This window comes from Neofelis nebulosa, chromosome 6 (assembly GCF_028018385.1).
Source record: "Neofelis nebulosa isolate mNeoNeb1 chromosome 6, mNeoNeb1.pri, whole genome shotgun sequence".
NCBI lineage: Eukaryota > Metazoa > Chordata > Mammalia > Carnivora > Felidae > Neofelis > Neofelis nebulosa.
Window position 1 is genome coordinate 119,263,059 of NC_080787.1, and position 20,614 is coordinate 119,283,672.

At 36.1% G+C, this 20,614-nt stretch overlaps 1 protein-coding gene across 12 annotated transcripts in view; it reads right to left on the reverse strand.

Annotated features, from left to right (window-relative positions):
- PTPRK (protein tyrosine phosphatase receptor type K) overlaps positions 1-20,614 on the reverse strand; it is a 566,426-nt gene that overhangs the window by 263,413 nt on the left and 282,399 nt on the right. For all 12 annotated transcript variants that reach the window (XM_058735205.1, XM_058735208.1, XM_058735206.1 and 9 more), the window contains exons 4-5: positions 19,001-19,082; positions 16,533-16,648 (exon numbers count right to left, since the gene is read on the reverse strand). In XM_058735205.1, the coding sequence (XP_058591188.1) occupies positions 16,533-16,648; positions 19,001-19,082 (198 nt within the window). The remainder of the gene's footprint in view (positions 1-16,532; positions 16,649-19,000; positions 19,083-20,614) is intronic.

A 20,614-nucleotide genomic window follows, 5' to 3' on the forward strand; every position in this document is an offset into this window, starting at 1 on the left:
AAATAAGAAGTAATGTTAAATCTCTTTCTTATGCGGCAGTGTTTGCACATAGTTTTCTGCTTTTATATTCTTCAGTTCCAGATTCTTTATCCTGCTTTGAGTTTTTTATGTGATTTTGCCATTGCAAATATCCCCAACTCTACTGAGAAATGAACCACAAAATTATACGATCCAAGAATTATAAGTTGGCACTTTGCCTTTTTCTCTCCCCCACTCCTCTTGTCCTTGTCATGCCTTATTCGCAGTGTCTCCAGTACAGGTTGCTGAGACCTGTCACTTACCAAATAACCTTAGGCAATACAGTCCCCGAGTACCATTACTCCTCTATTTAACTAAGTAAGCTTCATCATGCAGGCTGCATGCAGTGTTTGACAAATTCAGTTCCTGGCATGAAGTAGTATAGTGATAATATTGATTAATTCTCAACATCTATAATAGCCAGGTTACTTTTTAATGTTTATCTATTTATTTTGAGAAAGGGGGTGGGAGAGGGAGAGAGAGAGAGGGGAGAGAAAATCCCAAACAGGCTCCACACTGTCAGTGCAGAGCCTGACACAGGGCTCGATCTCACAAACTATGAGATCATGACCTAAGTGGAAGTTAAGTGTCGGCTTCTTAACCAACTGAGCCTTACCACCACCCCCTATAACAGCCAGTTATTAATCAAATTTCTTGCTATTCAAAATGTGATCTATAGACTAGTAGCATCAGAATCACCTGTCAAATTGTTACAAGTGTGAAGTCTAAAGATAACTCCAGACCTACTGAATCAAAATCTGCATTTTCATAAGATCTCTGGTTTATGCATCAAGATACTACAGCTTAAGACACACTGGTAGAAAACAATCATGGGCGCCCTATTCCTATTAATAGGGAAAGGTCTAAAAATGGCTGTGTACTCATACTGGCCAATGAGATATGCCAGAAACAGGCCAAGTCACTTCCAGGAAGGTTCTCATACTTCTAGAGAAGACACAGTGGGTCCTCTTTTCTTATTCTCCATGTTATGCTTAAAACTAGAAGAGTGGACTTGCCCATGTGAGAGAACCCAACGTGAGGGTTAAAGCTGACACATGGAGAATGGCACATCAAGGAGAAAGACAGAATCAAGTTCTTGATCAAGTTCCTGAAATGGAAAGAACAACTCCTAGAGCCCCCTTCTTTCTGGACTTCCTGTTAAGGGACATAATGCACTTGGTTTCATATTACTTGCAGCTTGAACTGCTAAAAGTTAGTACGGTACAGTTAAAATATGATATAGTTTGTCTCAGCTTTTCTTTTCAAAGCTTGAGGAATAAAATTAATCCAACTTAATTTTAAATTAAATAATGTGTCTCTTAAACTACTTACAGGGATTATTTCATTCTATTGATTAGAAGAAAATATGAGACTACATTTATGGTTTCACTTATTTTTCACTGCCTTTCTTGGGCACATGATCATATACATGCCGTCCATCTTCTAGAATAGGAGAAACTAGGAAGAGACTATTTCCCTACATTTGGTATTGAGGTTCCTGTTGAATATATTAAGCAGACTGCATATGATTTGTCAGTACATGCCTTTTGTCCCAAACTAATCCCAAAGTAAATCTGCACAATGTAATTAAGTAAGGTTAAAGCGAATCATACAACAATCCAGCCAAATTAATTCCAAGGAACTGAGGGTTCCTCACCAGGCTTGTTTACCATATGAATGTTTTTTCTCTCTCATAAGCCATGATGATGATGATGATGATGATGATGATGATGATGATGATTGAACAATTTAACCAAGAATTTTAGAAACACAAAAAATTTTTATACAAAATTAAGGGTTTAAAAGTCTAGATGTTTCTAAAATTAGAATCATGTTATTGTCTTGAGAAAAGCACTGCCTTATATCCACTAGAAATTATTATAGTTTCAATAGCTGAAGCATTTAATAAGAACATAGTGTTCTTCTAGGAAAATTACACTAAAATGACAATACTAAGTTTAGCAAAGTATTTATTATTTGGCAATGAAAGGGCTGAACAAGGTGAATGACACTGGACACAGAAAAAAAGAGAGAGGAAGTAAATATAATTCTGATAAAATGCAGGGTAAAATGTGCTGGGGGTAACACATCATTAGCCAAGAATCAATCATTAGCCAAGTTTAATAAAATGTAAATTCCGTTATTAAACAAGAAAATGGAAATTTTAACCTACAAAGCATAGGTATTTTTGCAGCAATGAGAGAAGGTGACCAATATGAGGAACCACAAGAAGGGAGAATCAGTAAGTGGACTGAACCATGCCTGGTGGAGGATGACACCCAGGTTCTAAATCTGAAACAACCATTTATTAGCTCCACAATTTCTTTCTCACATCTCTACCTTTTTAACTAAAAATGGGGGTATCTATTTATACCTGCTATTCAACACAGATGTCGAGAATATTAATGAAATAATTGTGCAAAAGTTCTAACTGCAAATCCTGACAACAGCAATATTATGAACATAATAATCAAAACAATACCTAAGCGAGTAACACATTTAGTAACTGTGATGGTCTTTCGATATGTCAGCTTGTCTAGGCTACAGTCCCAAGTTATTCAGTCAAACACTAACTGAGGTGTCCCTGTGAAGGTATTTTGTAGATGGAATTGAAGTCTATAAACAATAGACATTGAGTAAGGGAGATTTATCCAAATAATCTGGGTGATTATTAAATTAAATTAGTTGAAATGTTTTAAAAGCAGAGCTGAGATTTCCCTGAAGTAGAAGAAATTCCACCTGTAAATACCAACGTCAGTTTGCGCCTGTAGCACAGTCCAGCCTGCCCTTCCCAAGGGTTTGACCTGCAGACTTCTGACTTGCCTAGCCAGCCCCACAGTCACACAAACCGATTCCTTGCAATAGGTCTTTTTAGAATTTTTTTAAAAGTGTATGTGTGTGTATACACATATATGTGTGCTTTTCATGCTTGGACGCTGACTGATACAGATGATTTGTTACCAGAAATGCTTCTGGAGGAACAGATTTTTAAGGATGAGTTTTCTGATCTGCCTTGGTTCTGATTTTCTAGAATTGCTTTCCTAAATCTGGTTAGGTTTAGAGGCATTAATAACTCCACTGCCAAAGATTAGTTGGCCATACGCTTGTGGGTCCATTTCTGGGTTCGCTATTCTGTTCCGTTGATCTGAATGTCTGTTTTTTTGTCTGTACCATACTGTCTTGATAATTACAGCTTTGTAATACATCTTGAAGTTCACGATCATGATGCCTCCATCTTTGGTTTTCTTTTTCAGGATTGCTTTGGCTATTCAGGGTCTCTTCTGGTTCCATACAAATTTTAGGATTGTTTATTCTAGTTCTGTGAAGAATGCTAGTGTTCTTTTGATAGGGATTGCATTGAATACGTAGATTGCTTTGGGTAGTATCGACACTTTGTTAAATGTTTATTTATTTTTGAGAGACAGAGAGACAGAGAGACAGAGAGAGACAGAGTGCAAGCAGGGGAGGAACAGAGACAGAGGGAGACATAGAATCTGAAGCAGGTTCCAGGCTCTGAGCTGTCAGCATGGAGCCTGATGCAGGGCTTAAACTTACAAACTGTGAGATCATGACCTGAGCTGAAGTCAGATGCTTAACTGACTGAGCCACCCAGGTGTCCCCAGGGAGTATTGACATTTTGACAATATTTGTTCTTCCTATCCAGGAACATGGGCTGTTTTTCCTTTTTGTGTGCATATGTGTGTCTTCTTCACTTTCTTTCATAAGCTTTCTATAGTTTTCAGTGTATAGATTTTTCACCACTTTGGTTAGGTTTATTCTTCGGTATTTTATGATTTTTGGTGCAATTGTAAATGGGATCAATTCCTTGATTTCTCTTTCTGTTGTTTCATTATTGGTGTATAGGAATGCAACCGATTTCTGTACATTTATTTTATATCCTGCAACTTTGCTGAATTCATGGATCAGTTCCAGCAGGTGTTTGGTGGAATCTTTTGGGCTCTAGATAAAGAGAATGTGTGCGTGCGCGCGCGTGCACACACACACACACACACACACACACACACAATAGAGTATTACTCGGCAATCAAGAAGAATGAAATCTTGCCATTTATAACCACATGGATGGAACTAGAGGGTATTATGCTGGGTGAAATTAGCTAGTCAGAGAAAGACAAATATCATACGACTTCACTCATATGAGGAATTTAAGACACAAAACAGATAAACAGAAGGGAAGGGAAGCAAAAATAATATAAAAACAAGAAGGGGGACAAAACATAAGAGACTCTTAAATACAGAGAACAAACTGAAGGTTGCTGGAGGGGTTGTGGGTGGGGGGACGGGCTAAATGGATAAGGGGGATTAGGGAAGACACTTGTTGGGATGAGCACTCGGTGTTGTACCTAGGGGATGAACCACTGGAATCTACTCCTGTAATCATTATAGCATCATATGCTAACTAACTTGGATGTAAATTAAAAAATAAGTAAATAACATTAATAAAAGAAAGACAATAACTCTACTGCCAGTAGTAAGGAAGTCACTGTTAGTCCATGGCATGATGTAGTAAAGAGATGTAAAATATTACCATTAGATATTCCTAATCAAATACCTAATTCCTAATCAAAGAGAAGGTAAAGTTCTGGATGACCATGTATTTGTGAACTTAGAACATTTTAGACAAACTACTAAATATAAATAATGGGATTGGCTGGTTGCTTCAAATTGCACTGGACAGAACGCAGAATATAAAGCATGCAAGTTTACAGTTATAAAACGATCTCAATCACAGGAAGAGGGAAGTGGAGTAAAGCAAAGAGATCCATACGATTAAACTATTACATCTGAGTGACTCTGGCATGTTGGTAGAAGCAGGATAATTTTTCACTCTTTCTGAATCTGCCACATAAAAACACAAAACAACAAGAGAGAGGAAAAAAAGAAAAGATCCAGACAAAGTGGAGAGGAGAACAAAATCAAGAAATCTCAGAAAGCAAGTGGCCATATTTTTAAACATAACTCACAGGAACCTCAGAGGGATTCTTGAAATCAGGAAAGTTTTCCTGAACTCCACATCTCATTTTAAAATTTCAGGAAAACATATTTCACATAAAAGTGAACAACATAAAAGCATCAAGGTCAAATCCAACATAAAGTTATTATAAATTTAAAACAGAGTAAGGAGAAGAATATTACCCCCAGAATCTCAGAAAGTAAGGCAGAAAAATATGCCCCCAAACAGATCACAACTGCAACCTAATGTTTCAAGATGCTAAAACATTAAGAAAATTATTTATAATATGAAAGAGTAACATAAATTTAAATTAATAAAACTCATAAATGAGATGACAGAACTCAAGAAAAATTAGAAATGAAAGAAAAAAATCATTTTAGAAATAAGATTAACTAGAGTAAATAAAATCAACACAGATGATGTTTTAAGCAAAACAGAATGTGGGAAAAAAGGAGATTTTCATTTAAAATAAAGAGAATAAAAAATATTTCAGAGAAAGTGACTATTGATGATATGCAAAGATCAAACATACAGATAACACAAGTCCACACAGAAGCAAGGGGAAAAAAACTACGAAAATAATATTTAAAAGCACCTTCTGAAAATTAAAAGAAAAAAGTTTTTAAAATATACAATGGAAAAACACACCATCTACTTGAGAATAGTAACTCAGAATGACTCACAGTGATATGTATTCTGATCAAATTAGAATCTTTAAAAAAATAGGAAAAAGAATCCTTTGAATATCTAGAAAAAGCAGATAGATGATTTATAAGGAAACATAAATTATCAGACTTTGATAGCAAGGCTTTATGCCTGAACAAAATGAAGTAACATATTAAAGTTACTCAAGGAAAGAAAATGTGAACAAAGAATTTCATATCCTGCAAAACTGACTTAAAAATCAGGGGCATAAAACAAACAAACAAACAAACAAACAAAAAACAAAACAAAACAGGAATCAAGGGCACATATAAAATATGATCAATATCCAAGGACTGAAGGAATATTAATTCCATGACCTATTCTTGAGGAACCTACTAGAAAATGACTTTCAAACAACCAAAGTTACCGGGAAGACATGACATATAGACTGATGGTGATTAAAAACATAGTTACCTGTAGAACTAAGTTAATAAGGGCTATATGAGAGACAGTATAGCATGCACTTGTATGCTAACAATAGAGATATAATACAAGTATACAAAATGCCATCAGATTTTATAAAATGAGTAACTGTGGAATATTTTAATTCTCTTTTCCCCTGTGTCATTGAGAACAGAGAATATTCGCATGGAAAAAAGAAGCTGTAACTGACAAATTGTAATAGACACAACATTAAGTGGAAATCTTTAGGCTTAAATTTGAAATATCCAAAAGACTCATAGGTATGTTATCTTTAAATACATATCTTCTCTTAGTTCTGTTCACTGAAAAGGTCTAACAAAATGAGTATCCTTGCACATCCACATCATGGTCCTGAAATTCAATTTCTCACTAAACCAAACCAGGGCACTAAGTCTAGAGAAGAAAATGTACAAGATCACAATGGACCATCTCATAATATCAGACAGCAGGAAGCTCCTAAAAATTGCTGAGTCATATCAGAAGGACTCTGGAGCCAACTTGAAGAGGTTCTCACTGGCCAAAGATGGGATACTTTGGGTCTTAATACTAATAATAATAGTAATAATTACAATGAACTGAAATCAAATAGGTAAAACCATGAGTTCATAATAACAACAACAATAAGAACAACAATAATAAACAGAAGAATCTGTCACCAGAGAATGATAAGGAATCAATTCATTATATTGAAAACCAATAACTAAAGCAAAGATTTGAGCATTTATCCTCCTTTTCCTTAATGAACTATGTCACTGGGAAGCAAAAGGTAGAGGAGAAGGATCTCATCATTAAACTAATACAAAATAAATAATATTATTAGAAGATCAGAATTTATAGCCTCTAGGAATGAATATAGGCATTAAGTACAGATGGCTATGAAGATAGAGAGAGAGAGAGATTTTGTACCTCCTATAATCATATGAAGCACAACTTCTACTGTTGCCAAAGAATCAAACTTGACTCTGGATCTGGATTTGCAAAAAAATTCAGAAGAACATGTTGAACTAAGGAGGACATTTCTGTGCAATCAGTAAAATGCAGACTGAGAAACTACAAGTCAAATGGCCTGGGTGCCTCAATAGACAAAATGTGAAGAAAAGGGACAGAGGACAAAACCACAGATTAAAAGAGACTTTAAAAAACTTACTTCAAAAATTAGACGAGACTAATCTAGAGTCTAAGAATGTATACAGAATGTATACAGAATACTAATACAGAATACTAATCTAAGAATGTATACAGAAGTGAAAAAAAAAACCACTATGAAGAAACCTATGAGGGCTAAAAGCAATGAAAACCGTTACTTGTAGAAGTGACGGCTGGCTCAGCTGTGGCTGGGATTGAGCCTTTGTAAAGAACCCCTAGAATGGCTAGCAAAGTCCCTTTCTTATCCTTTGTGGTTTGTGCCTTATAAAAATTCATTCAGTCATAGTTTTTATTTTTGTACAGTTTCTATGTTTTGTGTTACAATAAAATGACTTTATAAATATTAAGTCTTTATATCAGATACTTTTCATAAAGAAGAAACCCAGCCTGCTACCAGAGCTTTCGTGTTGTAATACTGATCACAAGAAGTCAATGGAAAGTTGTAAAGTGCTTGATGTGACACACTTAGAAAATACTCTGAAAGGGCAGCTCTAAGAACAACAGAAGAGTATATTATTCTTGCGCAGAAAAAGCAGTAAATTGTTATTTATAGGTATCGATAAGAAGAAATCCTTGAGCTTCTATGACTGTCGGGCTTTTACAGTCATGCTCCAGGGATAGATAAGAAAGATAGAGTACATTCCACACATTATTCATTTTTAATCAATTATGTAATCTGTAGACAACAAACTCAAGAGTTTATAAATTATTGAGGAAGGGAAAGAGTGCACTATATCTTCAAGGGATTGAACTCTTTATGGTAGGAAGCCACAAAGCCAACCAAAATGACCTCATGGATATTTAATAATCCTCCAAATTACATATGATTAAATGTTCTGAGCTCATCATTTACATACATACACACACAAAATGCCAAAGATAAAAGATAAACATTATACTCCATGATACATGGTCATTGATTTCACTTCAAGACCAATAGCCATCATTCTTTGTATAAAGCCATGAAGTAAGAATATGATGCCCTGAACTCAAACCAATATGCTGAAGAAAAGCAGACTGACCGGAGTGATAGCTTAGCTACCAAATGGTCTGTACTCTCTCTCTTTTTTTTTTAATTTATTTTTTAAATATTTACTTATTTTTGAGACAGAGAGAGACAGAGCATGAACAGGGGAGGGGCAGAGAGAGAGGGAGACACAGAATCCGAAGCAGGCTCCAGGCTCTGAGCTGTCAGCACAGAGCCCGACGCGGGGCTCGAACTCACAGACTGTGAGATCATGACCTGAGCCGAAGTCGGACGCTTAACCGACTGAGCCACCCAGGCGCCCCTTGATCCGTAGTCTCTTAAGTAGAATAGAAATAATTGTAAATGAGCATATATACAGGAGAAAAAAAAAGGCACTACTGCTTAAATTAAGAATAAAAGGAGACAATTAGAATTAAATAGGAAGCTAGTGTTTATCAGTTTATAAAAAATAGAGGGAAGCACAACAGACATGGTTAACACTCCTCTCAGACACTACTCCTCCTCTGTTTGCCATAAGGTACAGAAGAAGCCAAGGCTGAAAACACCAACAGCCTTCCGTGGATCCCAGGACCACCCAGAGGTTTAATTTGGTGGCAAGCTTCAAACTGTCTTCACAAACTTTTATTAAAGCTAAAGAGAGCCAAAAGGAATGGGAATGTCTCCTCACCTTTCACTCCTATCTAGGATAACTTATATGCAGTTATGAAGGTAGAAAGAAAAACAATAAACAAATGGGTCTAAGAGACAAATCAGTTCCAAAACAGAAAATGTGGAAACAAACTCACTGGCTTTAAAAAATAAACTTTTGAGGAAATTTAGAAAGCTGTCTCGATCATTTCACTCACATCCTCCCTAATTCTGTCACCTGGCATGATCCAAAACTACTGTCTTCTTTCATCTGTCCCTCTCCTCTACTAACATGTATTCCAACTGCACTGGCATCCAATCTGGGCTCTCAAGACTTCATATCTGCACTGCTAACAGTGACTTCTTTCTGGCTTATGTTTTCATCATGGCCTAGTCCCAACCCTGACAAAAACTATATTTACTTCCGCTTCTCATTGCGAACTTTCCACTTCAATAAGATCCTTCTCCTGATGTTGCTAGCCCATCCCACACACACACCCTAATCTGCAGTGATAACCATGCCCACTCAGACTTTGCTATTCAAGTCTTATATGCCCTTCAAAGACTCCATCAAATCGCTCTTAATGATTTCACCAAACATTTCAGTCTACGTAGTTCTCGCTCAACTCTGAAATAGTATCATGCATTGATTCTATACAGTCTTTTCTTCCTCGGTTTCAAAGACATTTCTGTGGGCTGAAAGGATCTTAAAAAGCATTCAGCTTCATGCTTAAACATCCTCTACAGCTCTAGCAAGTGCTTATCCAGATTATGCTTGGATACTTCCACTAATTGTAGTTTTACTACCTCCTGGAATAGCTCATTCTAGGTTTCAACAGCCCTACAATTACAAAGTTCTCCCTTATAATCAGCTTATATCTCTCACCATATAACTTCAAACTGTTAGTTAGCATTGTACTTTAGTACCTATACAGAACCAATTAAATCCCTCTTGAATAGTCCCAATAATCTAAGACTTTAAGAAGTTTGTTTCTCCAGTCTCCCATGACTCTCAAGATATATTTATACCATGTCCCTTCAGCCATTCTGATATCGTTTCTTCAACTTTATTCACTGTCCTACTAATTATATACTGCCTTTTGTTATTCTAATATTTTAGATATTTTAGATATGTGCCAATGACCAGACAATGTCAGGACTTCCATCAAGCCCAGAGAGTAGGGCAATTTTCACTATACCTCATCCCTTTTATTTATTTTTCTTTTTTTTTCCACGGTACTCAATGTAAGCTAGTCACAAATTACATGTTTAGTCAATTAGGCTTTGAAATATTCCTCTCAAATTATTTTTCAATGAATTGCCCACCATGAACTCCATCTTTCTAGGCATGGACCAGTTCCTTCCAAGAATTTTCCTTCATTATAATAAATGCAAAATTATCAGACTTTTTTTCTCAAAAAGAAATAGTATCAGGGATAGTACAATCTCTTGTGGAGGTCAAATATGCTACAAATATCCAGGCATAGGCATGGAAAAATACCACAACATGGAGGCATCAGAGGGAGCCTTGTGAACAATGACTGTGTGGCTTTGAAATTGTGTAGTGATATGTTTCACGAGCTAAAATTTTCATACTTTCAAATTAAGTCATTTTTTAAAAAATCATGCTTCTGATTTCCATTGCTTGCATGATGATATTCACATGCAGTATAGGAATAAGACCATGACATTTCCCTGGCTAGACAAAACACTATGTGTCCAGAAGTTTTAGACCAACCACTTTCCTTGATCCTCAGCTGACAACAATTGGTACTACAAGAGGTCAGCCTCTCTCTGGCTGTTTTTTTTTAGAACAATTTGCATCTCATTTTACTAATTTTACTCTCCAATTATTACTCTCAATCCATTGCTTGAATTATCTATTGCTCCATAAGGAATGACATTTCCTTTGGCTGAGAAACTAGCTGTATCCTACTACATTATAATGTGCCGATGAACCTCACCAAGTGCAAAGTGATGGCTGACTTGCCTGCTTTGGCAGGCCCACTGAGGAGGCACAGTGCCAGCACCTGCGGCAATTACTGACAGATTGGCCCAATTGCCACAGCTTTGATGGCAATCTGCATAGGATTATCAGTCATACATCAAACAGCCTCTCATTTCAATTCACCAAAACAAATGGTGTCACCAAATCTACCCACACAATTCTCTACTTTCAGTAACTCCACTGTTGAATTTCTCTGTCCAATCCAATGAAGCATGCCCGCCAAGCTCTGTAATGATGGATGGAGTCATTAGCATTTTAGTTTCTACATTGAACCTGAGGCCAAAGCATATGGTCAGACAGATGTTCCAGCAGTGGGCTCTATTTGATTTGCCATGTAGGTGTCCACTTATACTGGACCTTCAGAGAAGAATACTAAGTCATAAGTTACAGTCCAACCCTGTTTCCAATTCCTTTACATCCTCAGAATTTATAACATGTTCTGAAGACAGAACACTCAGAACATGCTTTATTCTATATTTCGGCATAGATTAATGATTAAAAATTACCCCCGAACCTAATCAAATAACTTCAAATGGACAAGATGGACAAAAATCCAGGTTAAGGTTCGCAGGCTATTGCCACCTATGGCTTGATTAGTACTGCCAGGACTGAGGTTATTTGATAAGATGTATCACATACTTTTCCTCATGAATGGTTTATTGAGGTAAACTGTATATTCAGAGAATTGGATGGTTCTTAACATCTAACAAATGTATATGTACCCAAAGACCCAACACACCAATAAACATATATGAAATTAACATTACCCCCCAGCCACATCCAGTCTATCCTCATCCCCCACAGTCAAATACTCTTCTGATTTCTATCACCATAAATTAGTTGTGTTTCTTCTGGCGCTTAATATAAATGTAATCACACAGTTTGCACTCTCTTCTGTCTGTCCCCTTTCTGAAAACATAATATTGCTGAGATTTATCCATATTGGTACATGTATCAGTACCTCATTCTTTGTTATTGCTCAGTGGCATTCCATTGCCTGAATGAATCATGCAGTGTTTACCCATTCTCCTGTTAATGGGCATTGGGGTTCTTTACTGTTCTTGGTTATTATGAATAAAGCTGTTATAAACATTCTTTTACAGGTCAGTTTGTGAACCCATGCCTTTATATCTCTTGTGTAAATACTTAGGAGTGGAACTGTTGTGTCATAGTCACTTTGCCACCATTACTTTACTATTCATATCAGTAAGCACTGCGATAAAAGGGCAAGGCTAAAACTTTTAACCTACAAAAATGTAGGTTAATTTTTCTCTTTCCTATAAGGAAAGTATCTGACACTTCTCAAAAACATAACCAGTTGTTTTTACTATTTTATTTCAGTATAAAATTGTCCATTAAAATTTCATTAGTGATCTTATTTCCTATAACCTATGTTTTCCCATAAGCCTTAAGTTACGATCCACAAATTCTCTACCACTAGGGGTTCCTTGAAAACAAAAAATAGCATAGTTCTAAAACTTGTTGGAAGCACTGAAAAACATCTGTTCAAGTGGGGAAAAATTGCAAATCGTAACCTGACAACAAATGTTGTGCTTGTATCTCGAATGCATGCTACTTCATTGAGTTTTACGATCAAAAAGGAATTTGGAAATTCTCTACAAGCGACTAAAGTCTTAGTACTCTAAGTCCCTTTTCCAACATAAATGAACTTCATAACACACTATTTTAAGCTATGGCCCAGAAAAGCTCATAATTTCACCATACCAGTAGCCTGTTGACACTAAATAGACTTCTAAAAACAGTCATCCATATTGTTCTATGCATCGGTAGTTCACTGAGCTTGTACAAGGAGGTTAATTTGGGTATTTTGTCATTGTTTTCTAAATGTCTAGAGTAAATGACCTAATTCTAAGACCCTGTAATTATACAATCTGAGATCTTACAGAAAAGAACACTCCCTAAAGATACATCCAGAACCACTATGATATACCTTATGAATTATCCTACATTAGCTCAGGTAACTCAGATGCTTGCTTTTCGTGCTCTGTTTTTTAATTTACCTAATTTGTGTGTCATTTTAAACAATAAAAATGATTGACATATCAATTGTAAGCTAAAGACAATAAACAAGTGAGAGATTTATTTTTTAATGTATTTCCACACATAAATTATTTTAAATGTCAAACACTATCTATCAGGTTATTATGGTTAAAGCAGTGTTTTGTTTTTCCTTTAAGATAGAAAGTTGGCTGCTTTTCTTTGTTTGGGTTTTTTTTGTTTTTGTTTTTGTTTTTTACCCCATACTTAAACATTTAACAAGTGAAGCTTAATACTGTATAATGTAAGTGATTTGGAAAACATAAAGGGTCAATTGCCATTTTTTAATTACACCTACATCGCAAGCGTAACAGCTGCTCAATTATTCCATTACTTTTGTGACAGGATGCAATGACTTTTCATCTGGAGTTGCTTTCAATTGGGTCTCAGTACTGTCAGCAGATAGGTTAAGCAGTTGTTCTCATAATGATGCTTAATTTTAAGGGACCATGTTTACCCATACACAACTAATAAACAATTTCACATTCTTCCATCAAACAAAAAAGGTAATGAAGGCTATGTCTTAGGCCATCAAAAAAAAAAAAAAAAAGTAAAGACCTAGTTTAGCATTTTATAGCTGGAAGGGATCTTAGTTTCTATCCACATCTCCTTTTATAATTAAGGAACTTGAAGTCCAGAATAATTCAATGAATTCTCTACGCCCATACAATTAACTGGGTTGGAAGGGCTAAAGGGTTCGAATTAAGGTTCAAATTAAGAGTTGGGCCTCCTGATTTCTCGAAGTTGTTCTGCATCAAGCAAACATGACTTGACATTTATTTGTATGGGTTGGCTTGCAGATTCCTTATGGAATCAAGATTCTTTCTGCTTTATTATATTTCTACTACTTGAAGCAAACGAAATTTTTTAAAGTTACTGGCCACATTCTGATTGACTCGCCATATATTTATATACAATAACTAGTCTAGTTTGTTTGAAAACATCCCTCGACTAAGGAGTTGATAGTTCCAATGTTACTTAAACGTGAAGAATGATTTACAATACCTTAAGGTAATTTAAGTGGTGTTACTGAAAAAGTAGAAAAGCTTTTTAAAAGAATAAGGTAAATAGGTACACCGCTGAGGAATTGGGTAATGTCAATATCAAAACAGAAGAGAAATGCAAACATTCACCTTAGGACCTGTAAAGAGAAGTGGAGAAAACGGAAAGTAGAATAGAGGTCTCACAGAATATTTTTATCTCACATCTTTCTTTATAAAATGGCAGAGGGAATATTTTTAAAAACTGTAATGAAATGGGCCAATCCAGAAAGTAGGAACCAAACAATAAACGAGCAGTATTTTGACTGCAACCCACTCAGACCAGCAGAGCCAGAATGTCTTTGTTGCCACAAGGCAGCTGGTGTCTGAGCACACAAAACCCTTTTATTTCAATGTCACAATAAATCCTGGGGCATAAAACCAGGGGCAGGCTGCAGAGTTTGGTTCTCCAAGACAAGACAACATGGATCACAGCTAAAGTCAAATGCCAACTAATGTTCCCACCAAAATGGAAAAAATAAATAAATAAATAACAAATTGATTAGAAAAAATGTCTAAAAACATTTTTTAAATTAATTGTTTAGGCTGAGAGAAAGAGGGATTCTGACTTGATGTTCAGCTGACAAAACAGACTGCACATTATACAATACCCTCTCCAGAAAGAATGATCTCATAATTCAGAATCTATAGGGGAAATCAGCATAATCACAGAAAAAAAAAAAAAGTAGGGGCATCATTTCCTTTCCACATATTCAGGATGATAGGCTGATACCAGCAAATCACGTGAATTATAAAAGTAGTAATCATTAGATTTATATGAGTACATCTGTTTAACATCCAAGTGGGTATGAGAATTGGATGAAATAACAAATTTATAACATCTAGCACAGTTTTAGGCCTTATACCAGATATGATTTCAATACTCATTTATTATAATCATGACCCCAACCTCCGGCAACTTCATGATTATTCTCAATACTAATTTTACCTCTCTGAGAATATGGTAAGTGTGGTAAAATAAGTGCTGATATCTATGTTCAAGTCATTCTCAGGAATTTAAAATTCTGACTACTTAAGCCCCTTCCTTCATTCTGATGCAAACAGAACAAGAAATAATAATACAAGGGCTCAGAGGATATTATCACTTATATTTCTAGCTTCAAATATTTAGCTCAACAGTCATCTTTCCTACAGGACCAGGCTCCTGACTTTAGAGCTGCTCTTAGCCCTTACCCACCTCCCCCCCACCACCTCCCCTCACCCCATCACTGCTCTAGGATTGGTAGATACTCTCTGAAGGCAAGTCCCATTCCTTACTCTATTGTTTTCTGATTTTTTCAAAGCTCTTTGCATGTACCATTTACATTTCTCCAACATTATGCCAAATTGTAATTCATTAAATATGTACTGAGGATTTAATGTATGCAAAGCAAACGTCTTGACCTCAGTTCTGTGATTAACCCTTACACACAAAAGTTCTGGAAAAATTTAATTGGCTCTTTTCCAATTCACATTTCCAGAAGTTTCCCAAAGTTTAGTTAAAATATTTTAAAGAAATTTATCAGAATATGACCGTTTCTACTTAAGTACTATGCTCTTGTATGTCAATTTCTCAAAATATTAAATGAGGAAATTTTCATTTTTTTCCTACTTTGAATGGATTTAGAAAAAATTGTTTTTACAAGTTATACATAACATTAGAGAAACATTACTTTCCACTAGAAACAAACCCAAATACTTATTAAGGATATACTGTTACATGTTTATTCATATTCCAATAATGGAAATACCTGAAATGAGTCTGCAATCAATTAAATCAAACCTGATGTGGTCTGAAGCGTTTGGATTTGGAGGAGACGTCTTCAGTGCATAAAGGTAATTTTATTAAAGCATGGGGGTAGGAACCCTGGGCAGAAAGAGCTGCACTGGGGTTGTGACAGGTGACTGATTATATGCCTTCAGGTTGGGAGGGGGTTAGGGATAGAGAGTCTCTAAGGTATCTTGGAAACAAGGTTTCCAGGACCTTGAGGGGGCTAGCTATTGTTAGCTATCCTTAGGAACGGTTCATTTACTACTGTCTAGTAAACCCTCAGCCATGAGACCCTTCAGATGTATATCAGTGGGCCATAAGCTTGGAGTATGATTGCCAATATATATCTTGGGGGGTAGAGATGAAGGAAGCTTCCAAAGGAATTTTTATATGTTAAAGTAGACTTACAGGATCCTGGAGGGTTGGGCTGAGATTGCCTTTTGCCTTTAGCAAAGTATCAACATGGAGGTAGCTGGGGCTCTCAGAGGAATGCCACTCTGCCTGTCTCAAGGATTCATAAATGGGACGTAAACTGTAAGGATATTTAATTTCTTTTTCTGCCTTTGTTTCCCACATCAAAAGATGAACAAGAGAACTTGTTTCTTTCTCTCTCCCATTCTCTCTCTCTCTCTTTCTCTTTCTCTCTCTCTCTGTCACACACACACACACACACACACACACACACACACACACGAATGACACCACAGGCAGTATATTTGTGATTTTTTAAAAATCAAGTGTACCCTGTAGCTCAACTGCCAACTTGGCCTTACCTGCAGCCATAACTTGTTATGCACAGCATCTCTCCCTGTAGCAATACACTGAAATGTAGCGTTCTGCCCTGCATTGACCTCCACGTCCCCCAGACGGAGGAAATGAGGCGATTTATCTGTGAAGGCAGAAAAAAATTTTACTGTTTTCACATGAAGAAAACGTGCCATGTTACTTTTTCCCAAGAGAATAATGTGGTTAACACTTTTAACCTTTGGCCAAAACTAATATCGTATGGAAGAAAATTGAGTTTTCTTTGTGCTTACATACACAATCCTTCCCACAATTCTCTTTTTTTTCCCCTCAATAGCCCTATTACTTATTGCCCATAATTGCAGGAGCACTGTTGTATACAGCGAGAGCACTCAACAATTACTGCTGAAGGTCGGTCATAGCGTGTTACATATGGGTGATAATAAAACAGTTACAAGTCAAAGAAAGCAAAAGAGATCAAATAGGCATAAGCCAGAGCATAATGGAAAAGTATAATGAAAACATACAGTGATATCTAACATACTGATGAAGACGTGGCCATTGAACTATTAATTTACAATTAAGCAGTTAGATCTCTCTCTTTTTATTTATTTTTTTTTTCATTTCAAAAGCTATGATTCTCTAGTACTTCAAAGACCAAGGAAATATTTTTGTTTCTCTCAAATAGATCAGCATAACTGTTGCTAAATCCACTTCCTATCCATTCAGAGTTATAAGAAAGTTACCCAAAGACATAGCAGACCAACAAACAGTAGTAACTTTAGTCAAAACCTACATGAGTTATATGACTGTCAAATTAGTGTTCTCTATGATTACCTTTTAGAAATGAAGCTTATTCATGGTTTCCACTGAAAGTAAATATACACAGGAAAAGCTAAGACACGGTGACTAAAAGCAAGTTCCCAGAGGCCCAAAGCACAATAAAACTGTTGTTGTCAATTTGTATTTCTACATGTTTACTCCTGAGAGCCTTTCTTTCACATTTCTCTTTCAATAATTATAAATGAACAGTGGATGGAAACATCATTCTCATGTACTAATGGGCTGAAAGAATTTAGCAAACCAACTTGAACTGTAAGTGAGATGATTTTTTCCTCTTTTTCTTAGAACATACTACATGGAATAAATCATTAGACCCTTGCCTGCTTGCTACCTCTGTCTTAAGCACCTCATTTTTGTATAGGCATCAAAAACCGAAATGCTTGAGCTAAATGTGACCTGGAACTGTGGTTCTCAAATTGTGAACTCCAGGCCAGCAGCAGCAGCATCACCTGGGAAATTATTAGAGATGAAAATTTTCAGCACCACCCCCCAGACCTACTGAATCAGAACCAAGGAGGGTCACAAAATCTGTGATGTGCCACCCCCGGTAGTGAGGCAGATGCACACTGGCATTTACCAAGCACTCACCAGGCACACAGCCTTGGCCCCTGGCACGGTGTCCCTCCACCCCCACCCTGTGCATGGTGCCTACAATGGCGAGAACATTTCCACCAAGAGGATCACTGAACAGATCATCTAGAAGTCATGGGTCCTTTAAAATGCCGTTGTTGGGAGATATAGGTAAGCTCTGAATTTACGCCAGTGGTTTTATACCTGGCTCCACTGAATGTGACGTACACATAAATTTAGCTATACCACCAATGTGCATCTGAGATCAACCAATGTGCATCTAGATCAACCAATGTGCATCTAGAGTCATAACAAAACAATGTATTACTAAACCGAGTCACTTTTTTGTTTGCTGTCTATTATTTTGTTGTTTCATATGGATTAACCAGATATTTATTACCAAAACTTTAGTCTGAAGTTTGGAATAGGTGAACTAATTCATTCTCTTTCCTTCACTCCAACTTTCAACTGAGCAGATCACATAAGTTAGTAAGGTTTCTTTTAGTTTCCTTTCCGTTGAGCTCTGATTTGTCATTCTTCTTTACTTTCCTAGATTGTTTAATAAAACCAAAAGATGGGGTGCCTGAGTGGCTCAGTGGGTTGAGCATCTGACTCTTAATTTTGGCTGAGGTCAAGATCCCAGGGTCGTCATGGGATTGCTCCCTGCGACGGGCTGCGTGCTAAGCATCAAGCCTGTTTGGGAAAATCTCTCTCTCTCTCTCTCTCTCTCTCTCTCTCTCTCTCTCTCTCATAAATAAATAAATAAATAAATAAATAAATAAATAAATAAAACCAAAAGATGGAGCATGTCTTATCTAGAGTTTCATTTACATCTGCATTTTGTTCTCAGTAATTCAATAGCTAAAAGAATCCTTTAATCTGTGTAGAATTAGTTATAATTCTGAAAAATATTTGATTTGAAAATTCTAGAAATGCTTCAGTGTTCTTTTAAAAGTGAACAGAAGGTTAGGAGTAAAAACAAAAGAGACAGGTATGGCCAAATGATGAACAGTCAACGGTCACTTCCAATATAAGACAAGTCTTGAAAGGACATAGAAAAATACAATTCTTAATCACAACCTACCACAAGGATAACTCAGTACTTGGATGTCATCAATGGCAATATAACCACTCCTCCCTCCTGAGACTTCAGCTTCAAATATTACCTGTCAGAAAGAAACAGAAACCATTGGCAACAATCATTTTTAAGGAATTTTCACAGTAAAAGAAGAATAGCTATAGCACACTTACAAAAATTAATTTTGAGTTTTATCCTATAAGAATTAAAGATATCTTATAATGTAAGTCTTTCCAAATCTTGTCCGAGTAAACAAAAAAAATTACTGAGGTCAAGCAGCAAAAAAAAAAAATTTTTTTAAGCAAGTGCTATTATGCATTAGAACTCCTGAATGGGCTATATCTAGATAGAATGAATAAATAGCTACAGTTTCTCTTATTAATTTTCTCTGTTTTTGTTATTTATTTAAAATACGTTGAGCACCTAAAATGTACCAAGCAGTATGCTAACCAATCAAATGATCTAAGCTTTTAAGTGCTAAATTTTCAAAACCAGAGTCCATTCGATACAGTAGAAGTATTCCAGGCAAAAGAAACAATATACAATGGAATAGAATAGAGCTGTGTGTTTGGGAAACGAAATGAATGTCATCTGACTGGTTACAAAGGTTCAAAAGGGAAGAGGTGAGATTAGAGAGCTAGGCATGGAACACCTTGAATACCATGGGACTAAAATCAGGAGTACATCCTGTCACTAATCCCATATTAATAAATATTAAACAAAAACATTTCCATGTTCAAATATAAGCTTGTGTTATAGAGTTGTGTTGTTACAACCAATAGAGAAACTTCATATAGTGTGACTTTTCAAGAGAAACCATATTTCGCATGCCACATTTCAATATTACATTTGACTATGGCCTCCCTTATTCATGGAGATACATAGATTATTTTTGGAGTATTCTGCAAAACATTTTAGGAAATGTAATGGAAGCTGATGTTTAAAGTAGGAATATATGTAAACAAGTTGATCTATTAGAAACATATATATGCCTATAAGGTAAAGGATGGACTAAAATAAACTGAGGCTGGAAATGCTCAGGTCGTATGCTACTAGTCATGTAAATAGACAGATGCAAAGAAAAAGGAGAGATAAAAATAAAACTAAGGAAACAGACAAAATAAAACTTATTGACTTGTTAGTTGTGGTGAAATATAGGTCAATTCTGGCTCCAGGATTGCACCACTAGGTGAATGATGCTATTGGAATCCCTAGCCAGGACTAGTGATGCAGAAAATGTACAAAGTTGAGGGAGAAATGACTAAGTACATTTCAAATCTGATTTGCCTAGGGTGCACATAGGGTACAGGCTTATGGGATAACAGGACAAACATATCTCAAATGTAAGAAATAGGTTCACAATAAACCTTTATTTTTTATTTTTTATATTAAATACAATTTATTGTCAAATTGGTTTCCATACGACGCCCAGTGCTCATCCCAACAGGTGCCCTCCTCAATGCCCATTAACCTTTAGATTTAGATGTGATCATGGAAGTAAGTTACAGATTTGAAAGTGAACATGATGGGTGAATAAGATGGCACAGGAAGATGAAGAGGAGAAAACCACTGAAATAGAAGGCAACAATACAGCAGCAGCAGGAAAGCCAACAAAGTGTG